This window comes from Rana temporaria, chromosome 9 (assembly GCF_905171775.1).
Source record: "Rana temporaria chromosome 9, aRanTem1.1, whole genome shotgun sequence".
In the NCBI taxonomy this organism is placed as follows: domain Eukaryota; kingdom Metazoa; phylum Chordata; class Amphibia; order Anura; family Ranidae; genus Rana; species Rana temporaria.
The window spans coordinates 107,195,108-107,213,851 of NC_053497.1; the positions used below are offsets into that span (position 1 = coordinate 107,195,108).

General features: G+C 40.5%; 1 protein-coding gene across 2 annotated transcripts in view; it reads left to right on the forward strand.

Moving 5' to 3' along the window:
* COL5A1 (collagen type V alpha 1 chain) overlaps window positions 1–18,744 on the forward strand; it is a 255,317-nt gene that overhangs the window by 160,008 nt on the left and 76,565 nt on the right. For both annotated transcript variants that reach the window (XM_040324092.1, XM_040324091.1), the window contains exons 31-41: window positions 3,038–3,091; window positions 4,134–4,187; window positions 5,192–5,236; window positions 5,331–5,384; window positions 5,939–5,983; window positions 10,347–10,400; window positions 11,963–12,016; window positions 14,742–14,795; window positions 16,571–16,678; window positions 17,319–17,408; window positions 17,637–17,690. In XM_040324092.1, coding sequence (XP_040180026.1) covers window positions 3,038–3,091; window positions 4,134–4,187; window positions 5,192–5,236; window positions 5,331–5,384; window positions 5,939–5,983; window positions 10,347–10,400; window positions 11,963–12,016; window positions 14,742–14,795; window positions 16,571–16,678; window positions 17,319–17,408; window positions 17,637–17,690 — 666 coding nt within the window. The remainder of the gene's footprint in view (window positions 1–3,037; window positions 3,092–4,133; window positions 4,188–5,191; window positions 5,237–5,330; window positions 5,385–5,938; window positions 5,984–10,346; window positions 10,401–11,962; window positions 12,017–14,741; window positions 14,796–16,570; window positions 16,679–17,318; window positions 17,409–17,636; window positions 17,691–18,744) is intronic.

Here is an 18,744-nt window from a genome sequence, read left to right on the forward strand (position 1 = left end):
ACCTGAGGAGAAACGTTGATACAATAATTGGCTCACACGCACACTCCCCTTTCACTATTTGGCAGGATTTTTGAAGTATGCATTTGCTCCTCATAGTTGCATTATAATGAGAACTTCAGAGGTAGAGATCCATCGCTTATTCACTTCCTGCTCATAGCGCTTTTCTTCTGACAGCTAGACGAGTGCAGAAAAACGTGCAATTATAGCAGTGATAGGATATTTGCATTTTCTTCTGTCTTGTAACTCCAGAAGAAAATCCGATTGTTAATGTGGATATGGAGTTGTTTACGTACTACTTTTATGTCAATGGGGAGATTTTTATGCTATAAACTGTTTTTCATGTGTACTGTCAGTGCAATGCTCAGTAAGGCTTGCTCTAGTCACGATGCAGTAGTTGGAGGATGCTACTGTGGCAAATATGGCTAGAAATTGCATCTTCTGAGTACAACCATCCATCAAGCAGAAGTTTGCACTAGCGATATTAACTCAGGGAAGGTAAAAGAGACTTGCCCCAACATTGAGCAGTCCAGAATATTCTGCAACATTTGCAATTAGGACTAGCCTGGTAATTTGTCAAAAAACAAGGAACAGGAACCAGAACACCACAAGAAAGTGTATTTAAAGTATATCCATAGTAAGGACAGAGTTGGAAATGCTTAAAAACCCTGTCCGATTTTTGTGTCCGTGTCTTGGAGACACAACTGGAAATAAGAAGATTTCTCCAATTACATAGTCTGTTCAATGTGAGGCAAGATACTATGTGTGAGCAGAGGGCATGTTCAAGATGCAGCCTGTGATTGGGAAAGGGTGCGTGGCAGAGGCAGGCTGTGTTTGGGTGAGGGGTGTGGTACCCAATACAAACATGCTGTGTGCCTGCACCTTTGAATTGGCAGCCAAAAGATGAAAACTAACCACGCAAGCACAGATCAGATCAGCTTCTATCCTTTTGTGTGGTCAGTTTTAAAAAGAGGTGGGGACGGGGACGGGGACGGGGGGTTTGGGGGGGACTGGCAGGATCAATTAGGTTTTTCAGATGAAATAAGTACATAAAAATGATAGAGAGGCTATAATTTATAAAATACACATGTGAACACACACACACAGGAATTTTTTTTTTTTTATGTAACATACAATTTAGTAACAATAATAATGCCACGTACACACGATCATTTTTCTGCATAAAAAAACGTTGTTTTAAAAAAATGTAATTTAAAATGATCGTGTGTGGGCTTCACATCATTTTTCGGGTTCTGAAAAACGACAACATTTTTTTTCGAACATGCTGCATTTTTTAACGACGTTTTAAATGATGTCATTTTTCGGGTTGTAAAAAATGATCATGTGTGGGCTAAAACGACGTTAAAAACCTGCGCATGCTCAGAAGCAAGTTATGAGACGGGAGCGCTCGTTCTGGTAAAACTACCATTCCTAATGGAGTAAGCACATTCATCACGCTGTAACAGACAGAAAAGCGCGAATCATCTTTTACTAACACGGAATCGGCTAAAGCAGCCCCAAGGGTGGCGCCATCCACATGGAACTTCCCCTTTATAGTGCCGTCGTATGTGTTGTATGTCACCACGCTTTGCTAGAGCATTTTTAAAAAACGATGGTGTGTGGGCAACGTCGTTTTAATGATGAAGTTGGAAAAACTTTGTTTTTTCTACATGCCGAAAAATGATCGTGTGTACGCGGCATTAGAGTTAAAGTGTTACTAGACCCACAACAGTAAAATCCGTCTGAGTATAACCAGAATGCATATACACTGTGGAACCTAAGGCGTTAATCCTCCGCATTGTGTAAAAAGGCAGTTTGAGCCTATCTTTTCTGATCTGCCCCTTCTTCCGCTGTCCCCAATCTATCTCCTGATAATACAGAGCCTTTGGAGTCACACTGCACATGCTCAGTTTGGTGTGTATTACTAGAGAGTTTTTTTCTTTTCTTAGGAGGGTGCATGTGATCAGCACAGGGCCAATCGGCACTGTTCAGACAGATGGTCACGTGTCCTGTAGTCTCCTAGGACAGTCAGAGTAGAATATAAACTCCTCCTACAAGCTTTAAACAGACACTAATAGAATCATGATATACTGCTAATGAGAAAAGGTATATGGCAGTTTATATTTAGTAAAATAATTACATTTCCATGTTCTGTGTACTGTGGGAGACCAGATATAGTGAATGCAGAGTCCTGGGTTTAGTAACACTTTAATTCTGAAATACACATTTTAGAGTTTAAAAAACGAATTATGGTTAACTACAAATGTTATTCTGCATTTTCTGCCCCTTTTATAAAGGCACAGTCCTGAGGAGAAACGTTGATACAATAATTGGATCACACGCACACTCCCCTTTCACTATTGGCAGGACTTTTGAAGTATGCATTTGCTCCTCATAGTTGCATTATAATGAGAACTTCAGAGGTAGAGATCCATCGCTTATTCACTTCCTGCTCATAGCGCTTTTCTTCTGTTCTTCTGTTCAAGAAAAAAATTTCAATCCTGCTCCTTTAAATTTCAAAAAACAGAATTTACCACACTATTTTATTAGAAAATAGAACGAATGTTGCAGAAAACTATTTTTTTATTGAAATTCTATTAGTGCATGGCCAGTCGAAGGCAAGAGTCCTTTTTCTGCTGATGATCTAGGTGCAGACATTTCTGATGCTTGCAAGAACAGTTCAGCATACAATATCAGACATATGACAATGTGCATGAGTTATTTACCAATGTGATGCTACTCAGAGAAAAGCTGGTAAAGTATTCTGTCATTTGAAATCTCCATTTTGGGAATATATTGACTGCTAATTCAGAAGGGAACCCATAGGAGTAAATGCCAGTGAAGCGTCTGACACGAGTGGATGGGCACCACAGTCTCTACTGTATTCTGTTTGCCGAAGAGAGTTGTAAAAAAAAACAATTTGACTTAGTCATAAATGTGTATGTGTTTTCAGGTTTGGAATGATATTTCATCCACTCATTTTATTGCAAACAATGGACTCCAAAATATAGGTGATTTAACTCATGTTTGTCCTTTACAGGGAAAACTTGGTGTTCCAGGATTGCCCGGATACCCAGGAAGACAAGGTCCAAAGGTATATTTGCACACCTCAAAAATGGTGCCACAGCTGTCTGTAATACCAGCATCAAAATGTTCCTAAATACCATCAAAGTGGAACTCCAACCAAAGCTTTATTTTTAGTTTTGGATGGTGTTGGAAAGGATTATATCATCTGTCAAGTTCTATTAAAGAAGTACAACCAAAGCTATTTTAGCTTCTCCTGTAGGTCACAGGAGTGCACTTAGTTCTGCACTCCTGCAACCTGTTTTAAGCCAACAGGAGGCTGAAGGCAGCTGGCTTAGCCTCTTAGCGATCCACTGAGAGCCTGAGCCAGCATCTCCCGCCCCACTCACAGCCGGATGCTCCAGTGAGCACTGGAGGGTCAGAGAGAGGTGTCTGACATTCACAGCACTCAGCTCAGAGCGGAGGGGAGGTCAAACACTGCTAATCGCTCAGTTCTCACTAAAGAGCTGGCTGGGGACAGACGCAGCATTGGATCAAAGTTGTATGCACCTAGAGTATAAATTAAATGTTATATTTTTTAAAGTCCATACTTCTCTTTTAATAACTGTGGCTGGGAAGATTTTCCCTCACTTCTGTCCCAGTAAAACATCTATCAGCAAAAAAAAGAAAAAAAAAAACTAACAGAGGATCTAGTTCTCCCCCACTTCATCCATAGTTTTAAAACAACTGTTTTAGCAGGGGTTATACTTAAAAAAATAGTTTTTGTATATTCTCTGTAATTTGGTACACTTTTTTTTTTTTTTTAATGACAAAGTGCACTAACTCATGACAAGCGATTTGGAGTCATCCTCCTGTAAAATTATGAAAGCTGGTTGGCTGATAAAGGTATATGCGCATAAATACGCTAATCTAGTTCCTAGTATGTGTGCCAGGATTGTAGTTTTATATGGTAAAATCAAACAATAGTGAATTGTTTATTTACCCACCAAGGTTCTGTGTTTCTGGTCTGTATCTAAATCACCTATGAAACCTTTCTCAGCATTGTGCTGTGTACTGAGGCTGGTTTTATCTTTTAAGCTGCAAATAATTTCTTGTTCTGTTGTTGTACAAAGGGTTCCATCGGATTCCCAGGATTTCCTGGAGCGAATGGCGAGAAAGGCACAAGAGTAAGTCAGCGATGCCTCCCTGTGTTTCCTATTTTTTATTTCTCGTCTGTATTGCACGGTAGGAAATGTAGGGCCGCAAAACAATCACAAGTTTTTCAAGGTGTTGGACTTCTTTGTGATTTAAACAAACTGTCATTATGTTTACAATTTAGGTGAAGTAAATGCATTTTTTGCTTAACTGAACTAAGAATGGTCATGTTTTTCTCTGCAATGCTAATGCTGTAGTTTCATTACACTAAAATAATATTTTTACCTGATCAGCTTTACTGGAGATCACATAAAAGTTTTTTTCTTTTGATCTGCTTGACATAGAAGCCCAACTGGTGCTTCCGATTTCTGGATGTATTTTAACCGTACCTACTGTCCGTGTTATGGGCTAGGCAAGCATCATGGGAGTTCAGCTAAGGCCACAAGACCACATGCTGAACTATTAAAATAAAGACTTACTCCTACTAAGTCCACACTTAAGTAAACTTAAGCTTAATAGCAATGTATATTTTGTACTGTAAGTAGGCAGAATTATTCCTCTGTCATCTACCAAGTTCCATTCTTAGTTTCTGAACAGAGAATTTTACATACATTTTCTGTCCTACGGACCTCGGCTAGCAAAATGTGACAGCATAAATCCAATATATAGTAATGCGCTGAGCTAGGAAAACCCATCAGGAATTACTATTGAATGTCACTGATTTAATATTATTCCTGGGAGACTAGCAAATGTCTTGAAAAGATGTTCACACAAGAGAGGCTGTTGGATTTAAGATTCTCCAAAGTCTGTCCTTGATTGACCGCAGCAAGAGTATCAAGCAGTATGTCGGAGTATATCTTTGCCAGTGTATATTTTCATATACTGTGTATGTGTGTTTGTGCGCATACACTATGCAGTAGATGACAATCATTTAAATACTATTTCAGATAAAACAAAAATATTCTAATCTCTTTGGTTTTATGTAATTTGCTTCACATGACTTCTTGTTATATCAGTGTGCCTCTCTCTCCCTCAGGGAACCCCTGGCAAACCAGGTCCAAGGGGGCAACGAGGTCCAACGGTAAGCTACATCCCTTTTTCATAGATTCGATCGTAAGCTTATGATTGTGTGTGGTATCAGTCCAACAGTACCAATCTATATGTTTTATCTTCAGGGTCCACGTGGTGAAAGAGGTCCAAGGGGTACAACAGGAAAGTCAGGCCCCAAGGTAAGAATATTGTGCACTGTGTAGTAAAATAATTTGCCCTTCAGCCTACAAATTGGCCATTCATTTTGGAGAGTTCAAGAATACCTCCTTTAACTTTTTCTGTGTTCAGCTTGTGAGACAATTAATAGAAAATATAATGGGCCTTGAAGGATCTTGCAGGGGCCAGTTAGCATTTGGGGCAGTCAGATCTGGCAATAGGCTAAATACTTTGCTGATTGTTTTTCTTAAGTCAGGGAATGCTTTGCGAGTGTGTGGGGCTGTGTGAACAGCTCCCTTAATAAATAGATCCCTTAGTTTTAAACCTAAAGAGCAATGTCTATAGAATTTATGGAAACGCTGATTAATGACAGTGTGTAACATCTCTAGGTATTTAGGGCTGATCTCTAATCTTTAGTTATATAGGTGGTAAAAGCTCACTAAACCAAACTTTATCTACAAAAAGTATTAATGTTAAGTAGCCCTTAAAAAGGATCTTAACTAAAATATTTTATTAGGCTTTAAAATAGATATTATACCATGACAATGAAATGCTAATGATTCTCTCTGTCTTATAGGGTAATTCTGGAGGGGATGGCCCAGCTGGTCCTCCTGGTGAAAGGGTAAGATCTCATAGATGCTTAAGCAGTAACACACGTCACACTGGGAGGTGAATCTGCAACATAGGAAAACAATAACTAGAATGGTCGTACCCAGATGACATTGATTCATTCGACATTGGTTGTTTAGAAAATTAATAATAATCTCACCATTTAGTGATTTTTTTTTTCTGCAGAACAAAAATGTACACTTGTATCTCCTAAACATGCTAATACATCATAGGGGAACATGTCAGCTAGAAAGGTAAACTCAACTACAGACTATTCCCTGGACCAAACTTTGTCAACTGAAGCTTTCCCGATCCCTAGGGCTCCACTAGAGGTCACCGGGGGTCCTGTGAGAGATCAGGGTAGAAATACACTGGAAATTAAGCATGTACACTAGCTGTCAACAATGCTGTGCAAAATACTCAACTGCATTGGGGACATGGATAGGATGGGGAGACAGAGAACAGCAGCAGCATCAACCAGTTTTTTTGCAACATACAGAAAATGAATCCCATGGTGACTGATTAAAGTGGAACTTCAGTCATTTTTTTAATCTTTCCATCTATTAAATCTTCTGGCCTTGTTGTTTTAACTTTGGCTAGTAAAACATATATTTTTCTGCCAGTAAATACCTTATACAGCCCACTTCCTGTTTCTTGTCTGGAAAAAAACCAGGGTTATGACATCATGCACAGCTCTCTCTCTCTCTCTCTCACTCTTGTGCGAGTTTGCCAGGAAGGGAGGGGGGGTGAGTCATAAGAGAGCCGATGAGAGCTGCAGAGCTGAAGGTGTGTGTCTGTGTAAATCCAGGAAGTGAACAGGCAGCAGCTTCAGCTGCCCACAGTTAAATTTATTGCAGCCAGACTCAGTGGAGGGAGATTTCTGCAGCACATTTGGCAAGTACAGAATCACAGTATATATAAAATAATATGCAAAGTGGTTGGAGGGAAGCTTCAGAATGGCAAAGATGTTTTTAATACAAATTATGTAATCAGACTGCAGTTCCTCTTTAAGTATGAACAGCAAGTAAAACAGCTTTTATATCATAGTTTGTATTGATGCAGTGTTAAAGTGGTTGTAAACGCAACCACACATCTTGCACCTATAGGTAAGCCTAACCTGTAGGTGCAAGAAATATCTCCTAAACCTGCACGGTTTAGGAGATATTTACTAAAATGACAGGCACCGATGTCTATGTCCCGTGCACATGCGCGGGAGTGAAGTAATCGCCGCTCAGGCCAATCACAGCGCCGATAACGGAAAGGAGATGCGAGGCAACATGGCGGCGGGGGAGGTGACATGGCGGCGGAGGGGGACAAGGAGGACTTTGGGGGGGCTGCAATCTCAGGTAAGTGTCGCATAATGAGCTAGTATGCTATGCATACTAGCTCATTATGCCTTTACCTTGCAGGTTATTTTTTCCCCCGTTTTTAGGGGAGAGGGGTTTACTTCCTCTTTATTCTCCAGCATACAGTATATGGCCTATATAAAACTATATCTCAGCTGCTGGAATTTAGTTCTCCTAATTATGAATGTTTATAGCGCAAGGCACACAATGCATTAATATTTAGAAGGCTTTAAGATGGTTTATTGCCGTAGACAGGTATATGAAGCTATGGATGTTAAAACCTGGTACTATAGAAAATGACAACGTTTTACTCATACAGCCATTTTTGGTGTGCTAACATCACAGTACTGCTGAAGCTTATACTGTATGTTGCAGTCCAAATGGTTGTGTTAAATTTTTATTTGCACATGGGCAAACAATGTTCTATGTTTTTAAAGTATGTTCTGAGCTACAGCACAGGGCTGTGATGATTCGATAATGTTATAATGTCATCCCTCCATGTTTCTGTAACCTTAGTAAAAACATTCTTTATACTGAAATGTTATTAAAAAACAAAACTATGCCACATAGCAAGCAACAGACACACTTTGTTAGCATTTGTAAGATGAAACTTTAAATGACAGAAACATATAACACATTCTTTGCAGTGACACAGGAAAGTTGCAGAGATGTTTGTGGATAGTTTGGATACTTCTTGTCTTTAGAGCAGCCCAGAAGATACACTTAGTGGTGTTAGCCCATGAAGGGCTGAGGGAAGTGAACATTTCCTATATGTGCTGGTTTGGATAACAAAGACCCATAGGAACAGAAAGCTTATCATTATAGTCCAGTTTGTTCTTTCTAGCTGTTGTCCTGTCTGTACAGCCACTGAGGTGCACACATCCATTATTCAGAGGCAAATGAGGGCAACGCACGCAGAGAGGGGAGAAGGAACTGACATACAGCACATAAAAGGGGACTGTACAAATGCACAGATAAGTTATTGTACACATGCTACTGGATTGTAAACTAGTTAATCATATCTAGCAATGCCAGAACAGATAGCACTCATGATCTTTTACCCGTTCTAGGAGATAGATCGAAGGTAAGATTCTTGCCATTGGCATCACTTTCCCTTTCTACTCCCCCAGAGTCCTCATTTCTATAGTTCAGCTACTGACCTGCGAATAGTTAGGAAGGTTTCTATGGTAAACAACAGTTGGTGTAGCACAGCAATGCAGAAATAGAATTATATTTTTATCCAATAAGCAAAAAGTTTTCACTACATTATTCGTAAATTTTTCCACATAATTGTTTGTAATCTTAAACTGCAGTAGAGTTAAAAGACCCCCCCCCCCCCATATCTGGAAACAGCTTCTTACTGTGTCCTGGAACAATGATACAGTAGCATTTGAAGGATCCAAGAACAATGACCCGCTGACACTCTGGGCTCCCAGAACACAGGTTCACTGGGATTTGGGGGAATTTCAGACTAGTGACACACTGACCCTTGGGGATCTCCAACACCATGATACATTGACACTTGAAGGATAACAGAGCAATGACACATTGACGATGGACGTTAGAACACAGACAATTGAAGAGCTCAGAGCAGACACACTGACACTTGGGTATCCCAGAACAGAAACATATTGACACTCAGGGATCCAAGAACAGTGACACACGAACACTTGGGGATGCCAGAACACTGACCCCCTGATGCTTGGAGTTTCCTGAACAGTGAAAAACACACATTGGTCCCTGAAAAATTACACACTGACACTTAGGGATCCCAAGATAGTGACACATTCAAACTTGTGGGATTCTAGAACAGTGTTTCTCAACTCCAGTCCTCAAGGCGCCCCAACAGGTCATGTTTTCAGTCTTTCCATTATTTTGCACAGGTGATTTAATCAGTTTCACTGCCTTAGTAATTACCACAGCCATTTCATCTGAGGGAAATCCTGAAAACATGACCTGTTGGTGCGCCTTGAGGACTGGAGTTGAGAAACACTGTTCTAGAACGCAGACACTGACACTAGGGGGTTTGCAGAAGAATGACACACTGACACTTAGGGATCCTAGAACACTGACACATAAACAATCGGGGGCTCCAGAACAACGGTGCAACAAAACATAATGAATTTAGGGGTTCTATAGAAATGCACCTTCCTTGGAGTTCGGACTTCATTCATAAAAAAAGTATCAAAGCACTCTTTTCCTAAACCATTGGTCTTTGAATTTCATGCTCATGAAACAGTGCTGGTACACATGGTAATATGAAATGTCATGTAATGTTTTATGTGTATCATTAATACAAGATCGAACAAAGAGGAGAGACATTACTTCTACCCCCAATTTGATGACAGGCCCCTCAAACTATCTGTTCATATGTAATATGTGGCCTGGACAATGGCAAGAGCCTGAAAGCAAAGGGGGCGGCACCAGAGAAGCCATTTTGTAGCACTTTATTAAGGGAAGGTAGAACCCCAATTGCATGGCTCAGTCCGGTCGAGCTGTCAGGCCGGTTAGAACTTATAAACATGCCAGATGTAGTGTAGATCTGGCATTTGCCATGGCAGCATGGTGCCATGGTAAAGCATAACTCTGCGGATTACCTGCTTTTTGTGTTGTCAGAATATGTTTTAAATAAGTTAGAATTTGCAGTTTGAGCTCCAATTGAAAACATTTATGCCAATGGCGAAGATGCTGAGTTTTGCATAGTACACATTTTTGCATTAACATATTTGTTCCATTGCCCTACCATGCTTCTAAATGGCTGCTACATTGTGCAAGACAAAACCATGCTTTAGAGTGATTTTATTTGCGTATGAGTCCAGCTTATAACTGCCAACAACCTTGTATATTGCTCGGCATGTTCTGCCATAATGCATTGTCTGTAGTTTGGTAAAACAATAGCCTGCCTGTGACTAGTTTTGGCTTTAAAAATTAGCACTGCAAATGCATGTAACAACCAGGGACATTTCATTTATTGTTGAAACTGGTAAAATAATTTAGTTCCGATTTAACTCTAATCCCATGTTACCACAGGGACCACCCGGACCTCAAGGACCCACTGGATTTCCTGGACCGAAGGGCCCCCCTGTAAGTAGACCATTTTCTTCTTACACATTGACTGTGAACTGCAAATATTAAAAGTAGAACACCCAACATAGCTGAAATAAAATGTGTAATATAAGTGGGTCCCATAACATTGTGTGTGCTCTGCAGTAAAACTGTCACTCCTTCATAAGGGCCGGTTAGGATGAAGGAAAAAAGCTGGGACAGCCGCACTCCAAAAAAACTCCTCCTTTAATTAAAAATCACAAAATAACATGCCACAGCAAAAAACAGCACAACAAAAGAAAAGCTGACGTTTCGCACTATGCCTTAGTGCTTCTTCATAGCTTCATAAGGGCCACTGAACCTTCAGTGAATCCCTTGTAGACCAAACAATGCCCAAGAGTTTGACATCTTATTAACAGGAACGAGAAAGAGCAGGTCTTACTGAGTGTCCACCCATCCATGTCCTTTCTTCTTGACTTGCATCTCTTCCCAAATTGTTATACTGGGCAGCAATGTTTCTTTTGAGATTGATCTTCCCTACCCCATCACGAGCTACAAAGCCATACATTTTCTACTTCTAGCCAGTTTGCATACCTCTGCCATACTAGCCATCCTGTTCAGAATCATTTCTTGAAATGGCAAGTTGCTACAATGTAGTATGCAAAAGCATTTTTGGTATGTAGGAAATTATTTATTAAAAATAATTTGAAGTTCATTACAGGGAATTGATCAGAGATTGTAACTTTACTTTTGGGTGCCCCAAAGAACCTTTGGCCAGGCTTTGAACATTCACGTATCAACAAGCAATAAATTAACTTTAAAACATGTTCTCATTGACTTCTGTAGCTTCAGGCAATGTGGAGTAATTCAGCCACAAATTTCATAAGAGAAACCCTGAAGTTGTCCAAGTCTAGCCTCAGCATTTTGCTCCCCTCTCCCAGAGTACATGCTCTGTGTTTAGATTAGAAAGCTGGAAGAAGGCTGCTGTGTCACAGCTGGGAGTGGGGAAACAGGGTTGAGTTACTGCTGAGAGAAGGATTATAATTATTTCAATACTTCTGCTGTGAAATTTGACAATAAATTGCCCCACAGTGCCTGCAGCTACAGAGATAAGTGAGGTATTCTCTTGAAGCTTATTTGCTGCGTGTTGAGAATCTGCAAATATTTAAATTATCATAACCTGGTCAGAGTTACACTTTAAGGAAAGAAAACTAAGATGGTTTCCACAGCAGTCAATGAAATGTATGCTAAGATTAACTGAGAGCAACTATGAAAATAATGCTAATGTCCACTTGGTTTTATGAGTGAACTCTCTTCAGCAACCTGTATTCCAAATAACAATAAGTAAATCTGAAGTTCCCTATGCGCAGGGCAGATCCAGTTGATAGGCCACTCTGCGCTAATTCCTAGAAATGCAATGAAAAATGTGACTTATGGTTCCCCACCAACAACTCCTGATTGATAGATAGCAATTCACTCCACTTTATCTGCATTCACTCATACTGTATATTTATATCATCATCATATTTCTTTGCCACTGCAGACCTGTTACTAAATCATTTTTGATAACGGAGACTGATGATATTAATTATTCTCTTTAGGGTCCGGCAGGGAAAGATGGACTTCCTGGCCACCCTGGACAGAGAGGTGAAACTGTGAGTAGACGGTGACGGTGGAGTGCATCCTTACATCTGACATCAGTTGGATGCGTGATTACTCTTGACCATTCCCTGTAGACGAGGAGATGTCGCCATGCTTTTACCTTTCGGTTGGTGTCTGTTCGGCTATATGGAGGGGTCTAAAGCAATCCCCCTGCTTATTCTGGCTGGGTCAGAGTAATGATGCTTCATGAGGGTCATATACAGACACAATCAACTAGTTATCAGTGCACTTGGTGCAAGAATATCAATGTATCCATTAACAGAAGATGCAATGCCTTCTGCCAGTGAATATAGTGGAAAATTGCTTTAATCTTATCCTGACAGTGTGGATCTCATTTATGACAGTATTGGCAGCGAGACCTGTCTGTGTTGACCCACAGCACTAATCAGGTTCAAACTGTTGTCCAGCAAGTTTGTACATCATTATTTGCTGTAGGCAAGGTGGACAGTTCTAGTGTCAGATACTTTGGTAAATGCGGCACAGTATGTTTGCACTAGTGGGCACATATGGGTGTGAAGAAGGGGATGTGTCACAGTTATCAAAGTGTCATTTAATTTAACACAAATGTCATGTTGATTTAATCTATAAATTAATATTTTGATGTAGATGGAATTTCCAGCATTAGAATGAACATAACATGGCTTGCCTGAGTAAATGTGGCTGTTGGGATTTGGATGTTCTCTGATTCATCAGATGACTGGCTTCTGCAAACTTTCTGTTCTTGCAAATTAGAATTTCCAAGTGGAAATACACTGATGTATGTTTTTCCTGCTTAAAGTGAATCTGCCACAAAGACGGCTTATTACAACTGAGTAACTGATGAAAAAATTACATAGGCTGATGTTACCTTCATCAGAAACTATCAGTAGATCCAGAGATATTGGTCAAGCTTTGGAATGATTCTGCTGCCTTCTGAACCTCCTTATTGGTCCATTATTGTGTAGGTTGCCTCAATGACCATTTACAGACTTGAGGAAGTTCATTTCATTGAATGCTCGGTTCCTGCTCTAGGAAGCTTTTACATTTTGTAAGGGTGCTGTTCAGTGGTTTACAGTTCTCACCATATAGTGTACAGGGACTGTCTGTGGTCTAACGCCTGTTAAATCTGCAGTGCTAGTAAGAAGGGTGTTGCCACAGTCACCTATTCATTTATATGAATATCTCTGAGATCTCTTGCCCTAGTCGCCAGCCTACTGCTACTTTTCTGATTTCAGATAAAGACTCAGGGAGTCACGGAAACTTTACTGTACAATATCCTGTACAGACTTCAGGTCTCCTGTAGAAGTTATTGAACTGTAAATAACTAAACAGCCTCCTTCTGGAGAACGATTTTACACGGAAACTTTACTGTACAATATCCTGTACAGAGTCACTTTTTAAACATATGACTCATGGTAATTCACCATATTACATTACATACATCATGCTTGTAATACTCCATGTCCTCACACTGCTGTCAGTGGAAAATCTTTATTGGTTATTTAAATGCAAACCGCTGGCATTTTTAGTAATATGCTGCTTCAGAATTTTAAGCACTGGCCGCCGGCCGGTTGAGCAAGAGATTTTGGCATCTTTGGCCGGATGGCTGAGGCTGTATCGCGCCCACGCTGTATGGCTTTGTCTTGTGTTTGTGCTCATACGCAGCCCTGTATGTCGGCGTAGAATGAGGTATGTCTATTTGCGTTTGTCACAATTATTACCATTCTCTGTTCTTCTCATTGTCTTGGCAAAAATATGTTTTCTAATAAAACATATTTTTTTCTGAATAAACTGAGCAGTCAGGAACATATTATTGATCAGAGGCCACTTGTGCTATAAAATATGATTAGGAAGGGTTAAAATGAGAATCTAATACTAACTTTTTGAATCTATCACACTACTATTGAAGTTCAAAGCTGATTTAAGAACTTAATTCAATTTATCAGTGTATGTTACTACTCCTGAAATTAGCAGTTTCATCATTACCCACAAAGCTCAGTTCCTACATGAATGGGATAAGTTCTATGGATAACACTCACTGAAAATTACTGTTAAAAAACCCAGCAAGTCTCTTCCTGATTTCTCATTTCTTTTGGGTACCCCAGCCCAGCCTTGTGGATGACAGGAGAAGGCGGTTTCGGGCGGGGGACTCTCTGCTTGTGTTGTCTGGATAAATAAAGTTACCAGCATTTAAATTTTTCCTTTGGGCTTGTGGAGCATGGGGCTACCCCTGCTGGCATTCAAAACCCAATCTTCCATGAGGGTAACCCGATTTATGACTTAAGAGCAGCATAACCCCTACTTTAATATGTACAGTAGGCTGACCAACAGACCTGCAACTAATGTTATAGAAGTTGTCATGAGGGCATATGTACATATTTTTCTGTATCAGATTAAACCAGCTGTGCTGGCAGCTGAATCATTCTTTCCCACTACTATAAAGTGTTCGCGGTAAGTACACCTCTGACTCAGGTGTCCAGGATTTCAACTGGTGCTGCTGTAACAACAGCGATTTCTCACCCATAAGGTAAAACGTAGCAGTAAAAGTCTTCTGAACAGCATGGTGCAGCATGTCTTTGTTTCTCTGCCTGTCTTTCTTTCCTGACATGTTTGTCTGCTCTACCTCTGCTCTATACATCAGGCTTTAGTGTCTTTTTAGGGTCTCATCGACCTGGTGAGTTAAACCAATGTCCTCTTTGCTTCTCTGCCTGAACTCACCACCTCTCTTCCTATCACCAGGGCTTCCAAGGAAAAACTGGCCCCCCAGGTCCCCCTGGTGTTGTCGGCCCGCAGGTAAGTCATCTCTTTGTGAATCTCTAATTATCCAGGGGAAGCTGGCAACTCTTTGATAGTGGAAGGATAAAACATTACTGTGATTTCATAGAACTTTGTTCAGAGGCAAGGATGGACTGGCCATAGGGACTACATGGAGTTTCCCGGTGGGCCGATGGCTCAGTGGGCCGTTTTTTAAAAGAGAGATGCTGCTTGGGGGACTTTTTTTAATGCCCTCGCAAGTTCCAGTGTGAAAGCACTCAGGCTTTCACACTGGGACTGCAGCAGAAGCGTTTTTCAGTCGCTTTACAGGCGCTATTTTTAGCCCAAAAGCGCCTAAAAAACGCCTTAGTGTAAAAAGGGGTCCTACACTCACCTCCTCTCTTTTACACTCACTCTCTTTTTCTTACACTCACCCCCCTCTCTCACCCCCTTTCCCTCAACCCTCCCTCTCTCTCACCCTCTCATGATATACAATAATGGATGTAGGGGCCTTTTGGTGGGCGTGATTTTTCGGGGGTGGGGGGCAGAATTTTATTGAATTAAAGTGGGCCGGTCTGGATGAAGTCCAGGGCCAAATTTTTGTCCCAGTCCAGCCTTGTTCAGAGGGGACAGTGTGTGATCAGCAGCCATCTACCTGGTCTCTTCAAGTTAGACTCCAATCAGATGTAATACTGTAGTCTTAGTGTTTAATTGTTCCCCGGCTCTCTCTGTAATATTAATGAGTAGACGAAGAATAAATTCATTCTAATAGAATAGAAGATTATCATATGACCCGATCTGCTACTTGTGAAGCCAGCTCTGTCAGTAAGTTTTGCCTTTTTAGAAAAATACAAATGTATCACAGTTTGTTTAATCATAAATATGATTTTGCAGGTTAGAGAGTAATTTTTCCATAATATATCAGTTCTGAGATGTCATTGCTTTTTAAAATTACTTCCAGATTCTTATATGTCACGATCTTCAATGGTAAAAATTCTCTGTAGTGGTTTGTGCCTCCACTTCTTCTACAGTAATGGGATTTCTCCACAGTAGTTTGCATCTCTGCCCTTTACATAATGTGTAGATTTTTCTGTGATAGTTTGTCTCTGCCCCTAACACAATGCAGAGATTTTTCTGCGGTAGTTTGTGTCTCTGCCCCTCACACAATGCAGAGATTTTCCTGCGGTAATTTATGTCTCTGCCCCTCACACAATGCAGAGATCTTTCTGCAGTAGTTTGTGTCTCTGCCCCTCCCACAATCTAGTGTCTTTTCTGCGGTACTTTGTATCTCTGCCCCTCACACAATGCAGAGATTTGTATGTGGTAGTTTTCTTCGTCTCTCTGGACCTTACACAATGTGGAGATTTTTCTGCGATAGTTTGTGTCTCTGCCCCTCACACAATGTGGAGATTTTTCTGCGGTAGTTTGTCTCTGCCACTCACACAATTTGGAGATCTTTCTGTGGTAGTTTGAGTAGCATAGTGATTTTACCTGTAAACTGTACATGGTGTTCCAGATGTACCTGACTGACCCCATCTCAGAGAAAATTGTACAATTTAGAGCACAATTTAGAATAGTCTTCCTTAACCAGGGTTCTGTGGAACCCTAAAGTTTTTCCTGAGGAACTGGGCTGATTGACCTCCCATTTAATGGTTCTGGCAGCACGCCACTTTGTAGTGCCAGATCCATTACACCAAAGCTCTTTTTAGCTGTCTTTGAAGGAGGCATCCCTTGACCGTTTTGCTTTGTAACTTTTTCTGGTTTATTGGATGTATGATTCTTATTATTTTTTTTCTCTTTGTGGATCTTTCAAGGGTCCAACTGGAGAGACTGGTCCCACGGGCGAAAGAGGTCATCCTGGGCCTCCTGGACCTCCTGGTGAGCAAGGTTTGCCTGGTATGGCAGGAAAGGAAGGATCAAAGGTGAGTTTTAGATTCTCCAAGCAGAAAATGGCTCTGTGGAAAAGCAGAATACAATTTCAAATAGGCAGCTTTCAAAATAATTATAACCAATCGTCACCACCTATCATAAAAGGGTCTAACAGGCCCCTTATGTAGTAGTAGGTAGGTGACAGGCTCTCTCTATCAGACCCCTAATGTCACCTCTGCTTTCCTCTGCAGTTAATCAACCACAAACCTGCTCAATTGGCTGTATCCCCAACCACAGTAGCCAGGGAATGACAGCTCTAAACCTGGAAGTGACTAAATGATCATGACTTCTGGGTTTATTAGACCCAAATGGATGTTCCCTGAACTCCTCACACTTGTCATCCTGATATAATTTACCACAGTTGCTACCCAGATCATGCTCACTGTAAAGCCAGGAGAAGGCTGAAAGTACCAGCCTCCTAGCTGCAGCAATGAACTTGTTTTGACCACTTGAATTCCAAGCCATTTTTTTATGTATGTCAAATAAATGTTTTTCATTTTTTATCGCCATTTACTAAAGAATTCTGTACATACAGGCTATTAATAAATACATATACAGTATTCATGTTGCTATACATTGATGGCTATATTTGTTTCCACCTCAATGTCTGACTTGTTTGTTTTCAATTTTTAGGGAGATCCTGGCCCTGCTGGTGTGCCTGGTAAAGATGGACCATCTGGTTTAAGAGGATTCACTGGAGAACGTGGTCTTCCAGGCCCAGTTGTGAGTATAGTGGCAGGTTGACATAAGCAGAGTTGTATAACTGTCCTTGGTTAGTTTACTGTAGGTTTGAATGTGTTTCTGGAGAATGGAAAAACAAATATCTTCTGGCCTGATTACAGATTATACGAGTAGGAATGCATTTTTCAAGAGCCTCTAAGCAGCCTGTTATGCCTGAAAAGTTAATTTCATTCTAACTGTTAAGCTAATCATCTTTTTTTTTTTTTATAGGGTTCTCCAGGACTGAAAGGCAGTGAAGGGCCCACGGGACCTCCTGGCCCTGCTGTAAGTATTGGTTTTTCAAATATATGGACAAGTCACTGGAAATTATTCTCTTGTTTTCTTCTAGAACATAAAACACAGTTCTTATATATAAATAATGTTTATTCCTAACATTTGCCACATAAAGTAGTGGGGTGTGTGAAACGTGTTGCATAGATAATTATTGGCCTATATGGCATATAATTTGATGCAGTCAGGGGAAAGCACATTATAACAGTACAGTATCTATAATATTCCCAGCACCTCAGAGTTTAATGAAGTGTAAAAACAAAAGATGTAACTGGTTTGCATTGCAGATAAATTAATTCACTAATAAAAAGTGGGAATTTGTGAGGAGAAGTCTTTGGGGTGTGGGCTTTATAAGACACTGGCAAATACCTTCTAGGAATCATGCTCTTTATTTGTAAACTCGGAGATATCCAGTGGCTGGTTTGTTTTAAGCTCTCTTTGAGAGTAAATTGAAATTCTGTCAGGACTAACACCAAAACTGTTTTATTTGCAGCCAAACTGTGTCGAATTCAATAAATGGCAGCTTATTTTCGGCAATTGTTATTTTTGCAATTTTATTCTGTACCTGAAAAATGTAAAGGCACCCCTTCCCAATGAAGGTTCATTTTTATGTATATGTTAAAGCAGAACTCCAGTCAACAATTAACAAGTCAAAAATAAATACCTGAGACAAAATAAAAAAGATTTTTTTTCTGCAATATTTAACTTTCATTCTAGAGATTTCAACCACAGTACTTTTTATTTGCCACTAGATGTCCTCAGTTTCATGACTAGCAACATTCAACCCACTTAAAGCGGGAGTTCACCCATTTCTAAAAAAAATTTTTTTCTTCCCCTAGATTCCTGCTCGTTCGGTCTAGGGGAATCGGCTATTTGTATTAAAATAGGTGCAGTACTTACCCGTTTTCGAGCTGCATCTTCTTCCGTCGCTTCCGGGTATGGTCTTCGGGAGCGGGCGTTCCTTCTTGATTGACAGTCTTCCGAGAGGCTTCCGACGGTCGCATCCATCGCGTCACTCGTAGCCGAAAGAAGCCGAACGTCGGTGCGG